Source organism: Trichechus manatus, unplaced genomic scaffold (genome assembly GCF_000243295.1).
Source record: "Trichechus manatus latirostris isolate Lorelei unplaced genomic scaffold, TriManLat1.0 scaffold00213, whole genome shotgun sequence".
Taxonomy (NCBI): domain Eukaryota; kingdom Metazoa; phylum Chordata; class Mammalia; order Sirenia; family Trichechidae; genus Trichechus; species Trichechus manatus.
The window spans coordinates 1,161,876-1,175,202 of record NW_004444149.1 but is presented as its reverse complement, the minus strand read 5'-3'; the positions used below and the strand labels follow the sequence as shown (position 1 = coordinate 1,175,202).

The window sequence follows — 13,327 nt, the reverse complement described above, 5'->3', positions numbered from 1 at the left end:
ATAACGATGTAGGTATAAATTTTTGTATGAGACTAACTCAAATTGTAAACTTTCACTTAAAGTACAAAAAAATAAAATTTTAAAAAAAGAGGTTAAGAGAGCTCAATCCTAATGCCAACGATTCCAGCTAAGTCTCTGTCTATAGACATTGGAGGCTCTTATATTCCCCAACACCACTATGCAAGGGAGGTTCAAATTCCATCCTGGCTCCAAGGAAGCTGCTCTCTCAAGAGATGAAGCACCTGGTTTGGGCCTTTTTTCAAGGTGCCATCACAATGCTTCTCTCGTCATCTGGGTCAGGCCCACGTTGTTCCCCTCCTACGGTCTCCTCCATAACGAGAGTCAGCTCACAGAGTGCTGAGTTCTGCAAGCAGAGGTACCATAAAGCCTCTCCCCTGCCAGGGTTTGGACTGAGGAATAAATTTCTTAAATTACCTTCTAGAGTGAGGAAGTTTATCCAGCACCTCTCCTCCTATAGGTTAACTTATTATCTTTTCAGTGAAGACTACAGAGATGAAAATGTGCGTTCTCTCTTCTAAAGACTAACATTTCAAAGTCCTAGAGATCAAGGGAGGAGCCCTGGTGGCACAGTGGTTCAACGCTCAGCTGTTAACTGGAAAGTCAGTAGTTCAAACCCACTGGCTGCTTTGTGGGTGTAGGTTACAGCCTTGGAAACCCATTGGGGCAGTTCTACTCTGCCCTATAGGGTTGCTATGAGTTAAGAGTCAACTCAACAGCAATGGGTTTGGTTTGGGTTAGAGATCAAGATATCACTCCCTGTTGCCTAATCCATACCCCATCATCCAACTAGCTCCCTTTTCCTTCCCTACATTTGTTCTCTTCCCAAGCTTCTGACCTATCGCCGTTTTCACTCCACCCTCCTGAGCATGTCCCAAGTCCCTACCAACACCACAATAAGCAATCACAAATACATGCTCCTTGCCCTCTGACCTGGCCAGTCCTGGGGTGTCCAAGCTGCAAGCCCTGGAAGAGGGAGGTGAGCTGGCGGGGCCCACTCCATTCAGAGCCTCCCGCTGTCTCCACGTCCTTTTCATCCTTCCTGGGGCGCAGAGGCTCTGGCTGCCAGGGGAGGGAAAGGTTAAACTGGTTGGGCAGGGGAGATGGGGGAGCAGAGTCTAAACTGGGAAACTCAGTGGCAGGAACAAAGTAGGTATTTGTTGGGTTCTCCTCCGGCCTGGAAGGCTGGTCCCGGACCACGCCATTCCTGGATTGCAGAGTCAGCTCAGCGTGGTTGTCCCCGCTGCTGCAGCAGCAAAAGCTGAGCACTGAGCCAGCCACTCCCTTCCCTACAGGCCATGCTCACAGCCCGACTCAGAGGGGCCAGGCCCTCTGCCAGGCCTGAGCTCAACAGAGGCATTAAAAATAAGCTCGAGTTCAAAAAAAGAGCTAGTCCTTAAACAGCGAGAGGGCTAGCATCAGGCATGAGAGATAGCTTTTCTAGAACAGTAGGTACACAGACCAGAATAACTCCCTGGGCACAAGAACAGCTGCTGATTTGCAGACCATCCTTCCCCATCCACTCTTCTTTGGCAGGCGAGGGGCGCAAGCAGGCAAGGAAAGCCTAGCGAATGTGGTGTTTGGTGAGAACAAAAGAGAGCGAAGCAAGGGTTGGATGCAAAGGTGTTCAAAGAGGGGTGGCTATCTCCCTGGGAACGGGACCCACAGCCGCTACAGCAGGCAGGCAGGAACTCAGCCTCCTTGCCCAGACGCCTGGGTGCTCAGGGCCTGAGGTCCAACAGTAACATGTACTCACTCAGGTAATGGGGAAAAAAGGACAAGTCAGTCTGGTGTTTGTTTCTATTTTTATTAGAAAACCCCATTTGGTAAGCGCTTCCCTAACCCAGAACAGAGACTGGGTAGCCTCCAAGAGTCCCACAGCTTTCATCTTCCACCCTCTTCTGAGAACGGAAGATGAGGGGTGGGGTGGTGTCAGGCAGTCTCTGAAGTGCCCCCTCCTGGACCCCCGAGAGTTCACATTGCCAGCAATATGCCCAACAGTCCCTCAATGGGGCACCAGAGGGCCCTCTGGGCTCAAGGCTGTCACCAAAGGTGTTCCCGTCTGTATGGCTTCAGGATGGAACCAAGGAGGCTCTCAGACACCTAGGCCTCTAGGCCTGTTCCTTCACTCTGGCTGAGGGCAGAGCAGGATCCAGGAGAAGGTGGCCAAGGGCTAAGGGAGAAGAGATTGCATTTGAGGTACCCTTTGAAGTCTGGAAAGCACCTGGATCTCGCAGGAGAGGAGGGTTGCAGAAGCCCCACTCAGTTCTTCTTGGTTTTGGGAGTGTCATACTTCCTCTTGCTGGAGTACCAGAGAAGCAGGGGGATGCCGATGGAGGGAAGGGTCATAACCCCAAAGGCTGCCCAGTCCAGCTGCAGAGAAAAACGAAGGCCTTGGTCACAAGTCTGGATTAGGGCACGGGAGAGAACTGGGGAGAAATGGGTCCCAGGAGAAAGGCAGCAGTCTACTCTAGGCTTTAAGATCTTTGGCAGGAAGGTTCCTCTCTGACCACTCCTGATACAGAACAGCTCTCTAAAGGCCAACGTTATCTGTCAAGCTGTGAAGCCAAAGGCCTCACCTGACCCAGCCCAGACTGGAAGAGAAGCTTCTCTCTTTCAAACAATCTTTGAGAAAGGAGATGCGCAGCCATCCTGCCAGTGACGGTCAGGACCCCTGTGATCTAACACCTGCTTACACCTCCGGCCCCTCTCTTCCACATTCTCTTCCTCTGTCCCACCTTCTACCCTCTAGCCTTGCTAAATGATTTGCCATTCCTGGACCACACCAAGCTTTTTCTCACCTCTGAGCGTCTTCCTCTTCCCAGAATGCCTGCCCTCCCACACTCCCTCTTATACTGGTTAACCCTCGCCTCCTCCCGAAAACCCTCCGATTCTCAAAGGCCAGGCTGAATGTTCCTACTCTGTGCGCCTCCAGCACCTCGTATGAAACCTCCATCACACATGATTTCACCAGTTACTTGTTCTCAGTCCTCTAAGGACCACAGGATCCTTAATGGTAGGGACTTCGTGATCATTCACTGAAGCAACAGATAAATGAATTCCCTCACTCAGTAGTTTAGGCAAATCTCTACAAATTCTCTCCTGGACTAGATCATAACAAAGTTCCCACTTAACCTTCCCAATGCTCTATTGCCCTGCGAATCTAACCAGGTGTTTTTTTTAAACCTCAAGATAGACCCAAGACTCTAAAATGGGGTTCTACTAAAGGCTGAGTAAAAAGAAAGGTCAGTGTTGCGGTTCTGACAATTGTTATCTCATTGCCAAGAGTCTCTGGGCATGGTTAAATCAGGATATTTGACGGCTGTTTATACCAGACACCAAGAAACAGAGCCATAGCAAGAACCACCCCATGGAACAATCTTCTCAGGTCAAGAGGTCCCAGGACCAAAAGGGTGTTCCCGTACCAGAGGAATGATAAGAGAAGACATTACAAAACTTACAAAATGGGGTGAGAATCTCCTATCAAACTCCCGCTGGGCCAGGATTCCACCCTGTCCAGGTGCACTGGTGAAGCCAATCTGAAATGAAGGGCATTAAGGCAAGTCACAAACTCATCTCATTCGAGAAAGCACAGTCCCAGTCAACGCAACTCTAAACATTAGATTCTTGGTTCCCAAAGTCCCAAGACAGAGCTTCCAGAAGAGGAGTGAAAGCTTCTGAGCAAGGGACGGTTAGATGATTCTCAGTGTGTTCTAACGAGGAGAAAACTAGGAGCTGGGAGACCTGAGTGACTTCTGTGGGAACACTGCAGGACGAGCATTTACAAAACAAGGCAGGTCAGGAATGGAGCTGGAATCATAAGCCAAACCGTTCTACCTTAGCCACTGTGAAAAGCGTGAAGCTGCTCTCCCACCGGCCCCTCAGCAGGCCATTTCCTCATTCTGTAGGTGAAAATACTCTTCTCCTGCACCTCTCAGGGTTGACATGAAGCTCAAATGAAATAACAGGAAGGACTCTGAGAGGTCTAAGCCCCACCCAAATGTACCTTACTAGAGGAGGGCCAGAATCTGGCCCACTTTCCTTTGCCTTGGAGAGGAGGCCAAGAGTTTGAAGCCCATTGCAAACAGTTTTGTTCTCAGGTGCTAATTGAGCCTTTGCTTTGGTGTCTATTAACTCATTAAGTACCAGCTGGAACCAAAGAATCCTGAGATTGGTTCTGACAGCAAAAACGACCCAAGACTGCAAAACGTAACTGGGGGATAAGATCATGGTTCTATGTGATTTATGAAAGAAAATGTATGTAATTTATGTAAGAAAATTTAGAAACTGCAGAGTGCTATGAATCTTAGATTTTTTAGTTCTGTGGTTGACTGTTAAGTCTCTTCCCTACCATGTACTCACTCAGGAGCCTAAAGCCCGTTGGTATGGTCCTGTCTGGGGCCTTTATACAGTCAAGCCCTAAGCTTTCTGAGGCTGAGACAGTGTCTTAATCTCAGTATTCCCCAGTCGAGCACATTGCATGGGCTCAATAAATCTTCACAGACCTTTAACCTAATGAATCAAAAGACTGTTTACTACTGAGTTTCTGTTATATATGTAGAAGTTTGAGAAACAGAAGAAATCTAAGACAAAGTCCTTGGCCTCGAGGAGTTTATAATTAAACTGGGGAGAGATGATTTACATATAAGAGAACTACTGAAGGCAGTAAGTAATTAAGTGTTCAAGTGCCACAGACTGGAAGTGGTATAGAAGCTTAGATGCAGTCAAGGAAGGCCGACTGAAAGAATGACTAGAAAAGAGCAATGTGAACTGCAGAAGCTAGAACCAAGGAGACGCAGCTCAAAGTTGGGTCTCGAGAAGGCTTTGGATAATGAAGTGCAGGAGAGAGTACTTCAAACAGAGAACAAAGGCAAAGAGGAAAGAATAAGCGCTGAGGGAGGGGGAGGGGTGTAGCGAGGAGCCTGGCCTATTTAGACGGAGGGTCTGTGTGGAGAGAGTGGGAGAGAAAGCTGGGGAGGCCGAGAACAGCTGGACTGTTGGAGGCTGGGCAACGACAGGCAGAAAAGCTCAGCCTCGATGTGGTAAGCAGAGATGTTCATGCAAGGGAAAGACATGAGTCACTGCAGGGACTGGGAACAATCTGGCAATGGTCCAGAAGATGGGCTGAAAGAACACAGGTGCAATAAATGGGACGGTAAATGACACCTTCCAGACGAAAAGGAAACCAGACGAAGAGGAAGGAATGCTATGGTGCTGCCCTCTCATTTACTACAACTGCTCTATCCCAGGACTTTAGGATTTGAAACATACTTCATTCCTTCCCTGCATTTCAGTTCAATCTCATCTCCCTAGAAATTGAGTGGCTGCTCTGGAAATCTTCTGCAAGTTTTCATGGAAAGACACACTGAAATTGGGCTGGGGCAGGGAAAATTTTTGGAGATCCGAGCTCCATTCAGCTAAGGGTTGGGGCAACTCACCACAACAGGCCCATCCTCCTGGGCCAGGTAGGTAATGGTTGCCGAGGTGAAGTTGAAGTAGCCAGCCTTGAGAGGGCGCAGGACCACGGTGTGAGAGACGTTGCTAGCACTAGCACAAGAGTCAAGGAAGGGAAAACGATGAAGCCAAGATTATAACAACCCTCCAGAACAACCGTTGATTTGTGGACTAAACGCACCACTCACAAAACAGCTGCCAACACGTGGTGATTTCATACTCGCAACACTCTGCAGGAATGAAAAACTTCAGAGCTTTTTTTTAAAGTTGAAAGTGTAGGATATAGTATGTCTTTCTAGCCACATTTTAAGGGGTCCGTGAAGTACTCAGTATTGAGGTTTCTGAAATAAACTTTCAAAGCAATACATGTTATGGATGAAACGCTATAGTCACTTAAGCCTACAGAAAATCTTTCATTGGCTATAACAGAAGACACTTCTTAGAAATACAAAAATACAAAACAAAATACAAAGAGAACATTTACCCATGCCAGAAAATCTATTTAATTCACAAAGGAAAACAATTATCTAATTCAAAATACACAGAAAATAACCCGTAGATCAGAGTAAGAGACTCAGTGACTAAGAAGAAACTTTAGAAGATCATCAGGTCCATGCTAGCATTCAAATGAATTTCTTTCAAATGCACCTTCAACATCCCTGTGCGGCCACAAACATTTTTAGAAGAGTCTACATCCTCCCTATATGCTCCAGGCCTCCTAACCTGAACTTCAGGTCTACCCTAAATCACGCTCACATGATTTCCACCAGTCTCTCTTGCCCCATCCTATCTGGAGAGGTGGCAGGAGAATGGCCTCGCAGCCCCGGACTGCTTGAAGTGATCCCACTACTTTGCTGGCAACCTTCCCTCCCAGCCACCAGCCTTCATCACCCAGTGCCAAGAGGATACGGGGCAATCCGGTCCCATTTGACACTGAGCATTCCAGAGACAATGCCAAAGTCTTCTGGGGGGAAGGAATCATCAGATAATTCCACATCTAATGCAGCACTAAAAAAAAGAAGGAGCACAAGGGTTAGGAAGTAATGGATACAAAATTAAATTAAAACAACTGACAATCAAATCTACACCCTGTCCTAAAAATCAGAACTGCAGAACACAGATACCAGATACACAGTAACTTGGGTTTGTGGCATGGAAGAATCCAGGTCAAGGACTAGATTCTATGGCTCAGAAGCACCAACGTACTCCAGTACCTAGGAAGGAATGGGCCCAAATCCATTCTTGCCTCAATTTCTCCTCATGTATGTGTGTAGAGAGAGGGGAAGAGGAGCAAGATGTATGTGGGAGACAAAATTAAAAAAAGGCAACAAGAGTGCTCATAGACTAATGGAAGAAAGGGGGTTGAAACTTGAAACTTCTAACAAAGGGATTATATATATTTTCTATCTCATCTTCTTCTCTGTTATACCACAATTCGTACTTCTTCCCCTCTGAAACTTTTCCAACCCCAAAAGTGAAAGAATGGCCCCCTCTCTCAAACCTAGTATACTGTATTCACTCATGATATCTGATGCTGGAGGTCCCCCAAAGAGAAATCACCACCCAGCAGGATGTTCCTTGTTTCCAGTTAGGAAACCTAAGACTCCAGAACAGGGCCCAACCTGTAGCTGCAGGGCCTCAGGTCCTTACCTGGAGCCCACGTTATAGATGTTGTACTGTAAGGTCAGGTCTCGCCCCTCCACAGCATATCTGTTCAGCAGTGATTTGGAGGCCAACAGTCTGGCCCCCTCCTCTGCTTGAGTGACAGCAAATAGAACCAACACCACAAACGTCAGCAACCTCATCTTTGGAGAAAAAAAACAAAGCAAGCAGTTAATCCAAGTATACAAAAATCACCCAAATCTTCCTGCAGCCCTGCTTTACCAACTCCTAGGGCCCTTTTGATCCTACCAAAACTGCAGCCCCACGCACAGAGCAACCTGTAAGCCACCAGAGCTGAACCGTTTGCCAGACTCTCCTACCATGCCCGCCCTGCAGCTCCGGGAACACCGGTCTAAGTACCAGAATATATCTACTGCCCTTCAACTGTCAGGAGCCAGGGATGCTCCCTAGCTGCTGAGGTCCTCTGAGAGGACACCATGAGGCCAGAAGACAGCTTTCTTTGGGGTGCTTGGTTTCGGCCGATCTCGGACCTGCAGCAGCCCCTAAGCCTTCCTTCGCACGGAGGAATACCCCAGGGCTGCTGCGTTCCCGCTGCAACAAGGCGCTTCGATCTAGCTCCAATGGATCCTTCCGCGCGCTCGCGGGGTACTGCTCCCCGCTCCTGCATCTCGCCCACTCCCCTGTTGCCGCCGGGATCCCATTCGTCCTCGTCCCCCACATCCCCTTCTGGGTCCCTCAGGGGCTCAATCGGCTCTGTCCCCTCCTCCCTCTTGTCAAGGTTACACGTCACCTGTCGGCGCGCCCCCGCCCCTCCCCGCCCTCCTCAAGCTAATACCCAGCCGCTGGGTGACTTGCGAACACGAGAATCTATCCCCTCCCGCCCAGGGCCCCAGAGCCTAGGAGCTCACCGCGCGCTTCCCAAAGACCTTACGGAAGCCCCTAGACCGGAAGAGAGCGTCAGCACCCGAAAAACCGGAAATAAGCTTTAGCCGGAAACCTCAGAACTCCGCCCGATGCCTTGTGGGAGTTGTAGTTCTTCGGCAAGCCCCACATTTCCCTTTGTAGTGCCGACCTGCCTAGAGGATGAGAACGCGTCCAAGGCCGACCGCTCTGTTTATTCTTCTCCCGCTCCTTTTTTATTCTGCTCTCTTGAGTGCTTTTTCAAGCTGATTTGCCATTATTGTATGTGACCAGCACCTGATTAGGTGCTCTGGGGAACTAACAGACCTAGAGATTTGGATTATCTATCTAGAAGGTCGAGTGTATTGTCACTGGAGAAGTAGAAATTAGCGAAAAGCTATTTCTCTCAGGGCTACCAGCATTCTTTCTTTTCTCAGGCGACAGACTTAGTCATCTCCTATATCCAGTAAGTCACCAAGCCCTGCGCTTTATTTAGAAGCCCTTTGACATACCAAAAAAGTAGATCCTTTCCCCTCTATTCCCACTCGTTATTCCAGGCTGGTTTTACTGCAGTAGCCTACCTTAGATCTTTCCCTGCACTTTTCAGTCAGCTACCCAACAGAGTTCCCCAGACAGGATTATGAACAGTAGACCCTAGGTACAGAGGATGGACTATGAAGTGAGGCAGTCATGAGTTCAAGTCCCAATTCTGTCACTTACTGGTTAGGTAACTTTGAGGCAAGTGTATAGTTAGAAAGCCTTGATTTCTGTCTAAATCATCTAGTGCTGCTATAACAGAAATACCACAAGTGGATGACTTTCACAAAGAGAAGTTTATTCTCTCACAGTCTAGTAGGCTACAAGTCCAAATTCAGGGCGTCAGCTCCAGGGGAAGGCTTTCGATGTCGGCTCTGAAGGAGGGTCCGTGTCATCAATCTTCCCTTGGTCTAGGACGTGCTCTGCTCCTGGCACTGCTTTCTTGGTGGTATGAGGTTCCCATGTGTCTCCGCTCGCTTCTCTCTTTTATATATCAACAGAGATTGGCTTAAGACACTATCTAATCTTGTAGACCTCATCAGTATAAGGCCGCTAATCCATTTTATTACATCATAGTGATAGAGTTTACAATACATAGGGAAATCACCTCAGATGATAAAATGGTAGACAATCATACAATACTGGGAATCATGACCTAGCCAAGTTTGACAGATATTTTTGGGGGACACAATTCAATCCATGACACTTTCCAAATCTGTAAGGTGAGATAATTATAAAAACCTGTTGCCATCAAGTCGATTCTGACTTAGTGACCCTGTAGGACAGAGTAGAACTGCCCCATAGGATTTCCAAGGAGCGGCTGGTGGATTCGAACTGCCAACCTTTTGTTGAGCAGTCAAACACTTAACCACTAGCCAGCAGGGCTCTGAGATAATTATAGTACCCTCGAAAGGTTGTTGGAGGATCAAACAAGGTAATATATGTAAAACTCTTAGTCTAGTGCCTGGCGCTTAATAAATAGTAACTATCAATATTACTATTGTTGTTCTCTGGCTGTATTGTAGCATTCCTTCATTCAATGTGCATTTATTGAGCACCTACTTTTTCTTAGCACTATTCTAGGTATTGGGGATATAGTGATGAACGAGACGGATAAGATTTCTACTTTCATGGGGCTTACATTCTTGTGGAATGAGGCACAGCACCTGTGTTGGTTTTAGTATCTGTCCCCCTTACTCCCCACCTCCCAGACTGGAGCTCCTCGAGGGCAGGACAACTGTTTTCCATCACTTTGTGTCAATCCTGAGCACATCGGAGGTACTCCAGGAATGAATACTCTACTATATGAATACTCACAATCTCCAGTCAGCTTCCACTTCAGTTCTTTGTGCCTGTTGCTTCCCTGGAAGGCCCTATTGCCCCTCTTTCCTTACCCAAGTCCAACTTGTCCTTCAGGGCCCCTCTGGGAAGCTCATCCCCTCCAGGAAGCCTTCCTTGGCTTTGCCAGACCGCATAGATCTTTTGGTTTTGGCCTGAAAAATCTACCTTAAAGATTAGGTTCTATTTCTCTAGCATACACTTACCTAAAGGCCCTACAGCGATGCTGAGAACACAGGTGGTGCTCAAGAAACATCTGCTGGCACAAGAAATCTTCATTCCTTCCCAAAGAGTGTTTTCTATAGCAATTTCTCCAGGACTAGAAAGCTGTGGGTGTGGATGTGGGTGTTCTTGTTTCTCAGACTCAGCTGGACCCAAAGGGAATATATCTTCAGCATATACGGTCTGGACACCCTACAAGATAGTCACTTCTGGATTCAGAAGACCAACGTCTTAATCCTTGCTTTGCGCAGTTATACCATTGGCCTTTATCCTGCCTCTACCCCATCCGTTGAGTTGCTTGTTTTTCCTGGACATGTTCAGCATTATTTTTTGGGCACCTGCTATGTGTCACTGCCACCTGTCTGTCACTGCAATAATGGACTAAAAACTGCTGGTAATTATGAGGATGACGCAAGACCAGGAATGTTTTGTTTTGTTGTACGTAAGGCTGCCGTGAGTCCAAGTTGACTCGAAGACGGCGCCTAAACAACATTATGTGTCAAGTACTGCGACAGTCACTGCGGGAGACACAAAAATAGGATACGGTGTCTGCCCTCAAGGAATTTAGAATGTGGTGGGGGATGTTGAGATATGTTCGTGACGACGTGAAAAGTCAAATGGAATGTCATAAAAGCGGTACAAAGTGCCAGGAGGCTCCAGAGGCAGGAGAGCTCGTATTTGGTTGGGATGATCAGTAAAAAGCTTCAAAGAGAGGAGTGGCATTTGAGCTGAATTGTCCAGGAGAGGCAGAATTCCAACAGGAAAAAAGGATTTCAGGTGGAGGGAACTGTTTGAGCTGTTTGCTCTCACAGGCCTCGTTTTTAGATCCACATTGCCCTCTTTGACTTTTTTATTTTTATTTTGCTAAACAGGCTCTCCTCGACTTTTGCAGCAGCCTCCTAACTCCTCTCTGTTTCTATTACAGCCCCTCCAATCCATCTGCCCTACTGCTAGGATTGCAAAACCAAAAAATCAAACTTGTTGCCATCAAGATGCATGGCAACTCCAGGTGTTAGAGGACAGTACTGCTCCATAGGGTTTTCTTGGCTGTAATCCTTACAGAAGCAGATTGCCAGGCCTTTCTCCCGTGGCATCACTAGGTGGATTTGAACTGCCAGCCTTCAGGTTAATAGTTGAGCACAAACAATTTGTGTTACCTAGGGACCTTACTAGGATCGCAGAGTGAGTCCTAATGGTGTCCTATCATCTACAGAGTAAGATCCAGGATCTTTGGCATGCTATGCAAGGACATTCAGATCTGTCCTCACCCACAGGGCTGACCTGTTTGCAGTATCCTGCTTCACACCTACTTGCTGCTGCTGTTCCCTCTGCCTGGAATGCCCAGCTCAGCTTCTTACTTCCTGCTCTATCTTATCTGTCCAATTCTTTTCCATCTCTCAAGGAAACTCAGGAGTCATTGCTTTCATTCAGACTTCAGTGATTGTCCCCAGCTGGGAACTATGCCACTGATTTCTGATCTCACAGATCCCATGCTAACCTCTGTCAGAACACTTAGTGCCAAAATAATCTATTTATCTCCCCTGGCAGATTATAAACTCTTCCAAGTCAAATATTTTGTGTTACACGTATTTGTTTATCCAGAGACCAGCGTAGGGCTGGAGGTAGTAGGGATTCAATAACTATTTGTTGAACTTCAATAACTTGCACTGATCAAAATTCTGAAAGGGAGAAAGTAGGCAAGAGTGAATGATTTGTTTGGCTGAAGCAGAGGGGAGTACAGGGTACAGTGAAGGGTCTTGACTATCAGACAAAGGAATTGTATTTAATTCCATCGACAATGGAAAACTACTGGATTTTTTTTTTTTTTTTTTTTTTGAGGTGTGCTTGGCATGATTGGAATTTTGTTTTAATAAGAGAGAAAGATTAGAGGCAGGGAAGTCAGTTGATAGTTTAATAATCCAGGAAAGAGAAAATGAAGAGAGAACAACTGGGAGAAATTAAAGTTGACTGAACTAGATTGGGAAAACGAATTTAATGGTCCCAGAGGTAGACAAATAGGAAAGATAATTATGTCTGGCTTTGGCTTTGGATATGCTGAGTTTGGAGGGCTAGAGGGAGCTATTGAACAGTTGTTGGAAATGATGGCAATGCATTCATTCAATGAACTTTTCCTGAGCACATATTAAAGGTCATGCAATATCAAAACCAAACCCGTTGCCGTTGAGTCAATTCCAACTCATAGCGACCCTATAGGACAGAGTAGAACTGCCCCACAGGGTTTCCAAAGAGTGGCTGGGGGATTCCAACTGCTGATCTTTTGGTTAGCAGCCCAGCTCTTATCCACTGCACCACCAGGGCTCCTGAATGGGTATAGTGGGGACCTATATGCCAAGAAATTTCGAAGACAGTTACCTGGCCAACTGATTGGAAGAGATCCATATTTGTGCCCATTACAAAGAAAGGTGATCCAACAGAATGAGGAAATTATTCAACAGTATCATTAACATCACACACAAGTAAAGTTTTTTTTTTCTGTATTAGAAGTCTTTTTTTTTATTGTTGTAGTTTAAGTGAAAGTTTACAGTTCAGGTTAGTCTCTCATACAAAAGTTTATTCATACATTGTTATGTGACCCCGATTGCTCTCCCTATACTGTGACAGCACACTCCTCCTTTCCACTCCTGATTCCCCGTGTCCATTCATCCAGCTCCTAACTCTCTGCCTTCTCATCTCACCTCCGGACAAAAGGTGCCAGTTTAGTCTCTTGTGTCTACTTGAGCTAAGAAGCACACTCTTCACAAGTATCATTATATGTCCCATAGTCCAATCTAATCTTTGTCTGAAGAGTTGGCGTTGGGAATTATTTTGGTTCTGGGTTGACAGAGAGTCTGGGGGTCATACTTTCTGGGGTTGCTCCAGTCTCAGTCAGACCATTAAGTCTGATCTTTTCACTAGAATTTGAGTTCTGCACCCCACCCTTCCCCCACTCCATCAGGGACTCTCTGTTGTGTTCCCTGTCAGGGAGGTCATTGGTGGTAGCCAGGCACCATCTAGTTCTTCTGGTCTCAGGCTGATGGAGTCTCTGGTTTATGTGGCCCTTTCTGTCTCTTGGGCTAATGCTTTCCTTGTGTCTTTGGTTTTCTTCATTCTCCTTTACTCCACGTGGTTGGGACAAATTGTTGCATCTTAGATGGCTGCTTGCAAGCTTTTAAGACCCCAGATGCCACTCACCAAAGTAGGATGCAGAACATTTTCTTAATAAACTTTGTTATGC

At 46.7% G+C, this 13,327-nt stretch overlaps 1 protein-coding gene across 1 annotated transcript; it reads right to left on the bottom strand.

Moving 5' to 3' along the window:
* Positions 1-1,800: 1,800 nt before the first annotated feature.
* On the bottom strand, positions 1,801-8,072 carry SSR2 (signal sequence receptor subunit 2). Its single transcript, XM_004388498.2, has 6 exons — positions 8,004-8,072; positions 7,123-7,277; positions 6,382-6,480; positions 5,457-5,565; positions 3,480-3,557; positions 1,801-2,391 (listed from the first exon to the last, which is right to left on the bottom strand). The coding sequence occupies exons 2-6, from the start codon at positions 7,275-7,277 to the stop codon at positions 2,281-2,283; spliced, it is 552 nt and encodes a 183-aa protein (XP_004388555.1). The 5' UTR covers positions 8,004-8,072; the 3' UTR covers positions 1,801-2,280.
* Positions 8,073-13,327: the final 5,255 nt, after the last annotated feature.

Coding starts and splice junctions, on each gene's coding strand:
- SSR2 (XM_004388498.2), bottom strand. CDS start 7,277: ATGAGGTTGCTGACGTTTGTGGTGTTGGTTCTATTTGCTGTCACTCAA. Junction 5,566..6,381: donor AAATGGGACCGGATTGCCCC/GTATCCTCTTGG, acceptor CTCTTGTGCTAG/TGCTAGCAACGTCTCTCACA. Junction 3,558..5,456: donor AGGAGGATGGGCCTGTTGTG/GTGAGTTGCCCC, acceptor CCTTCATTTCAG/ATTGGCTTCACCAGTGCACC.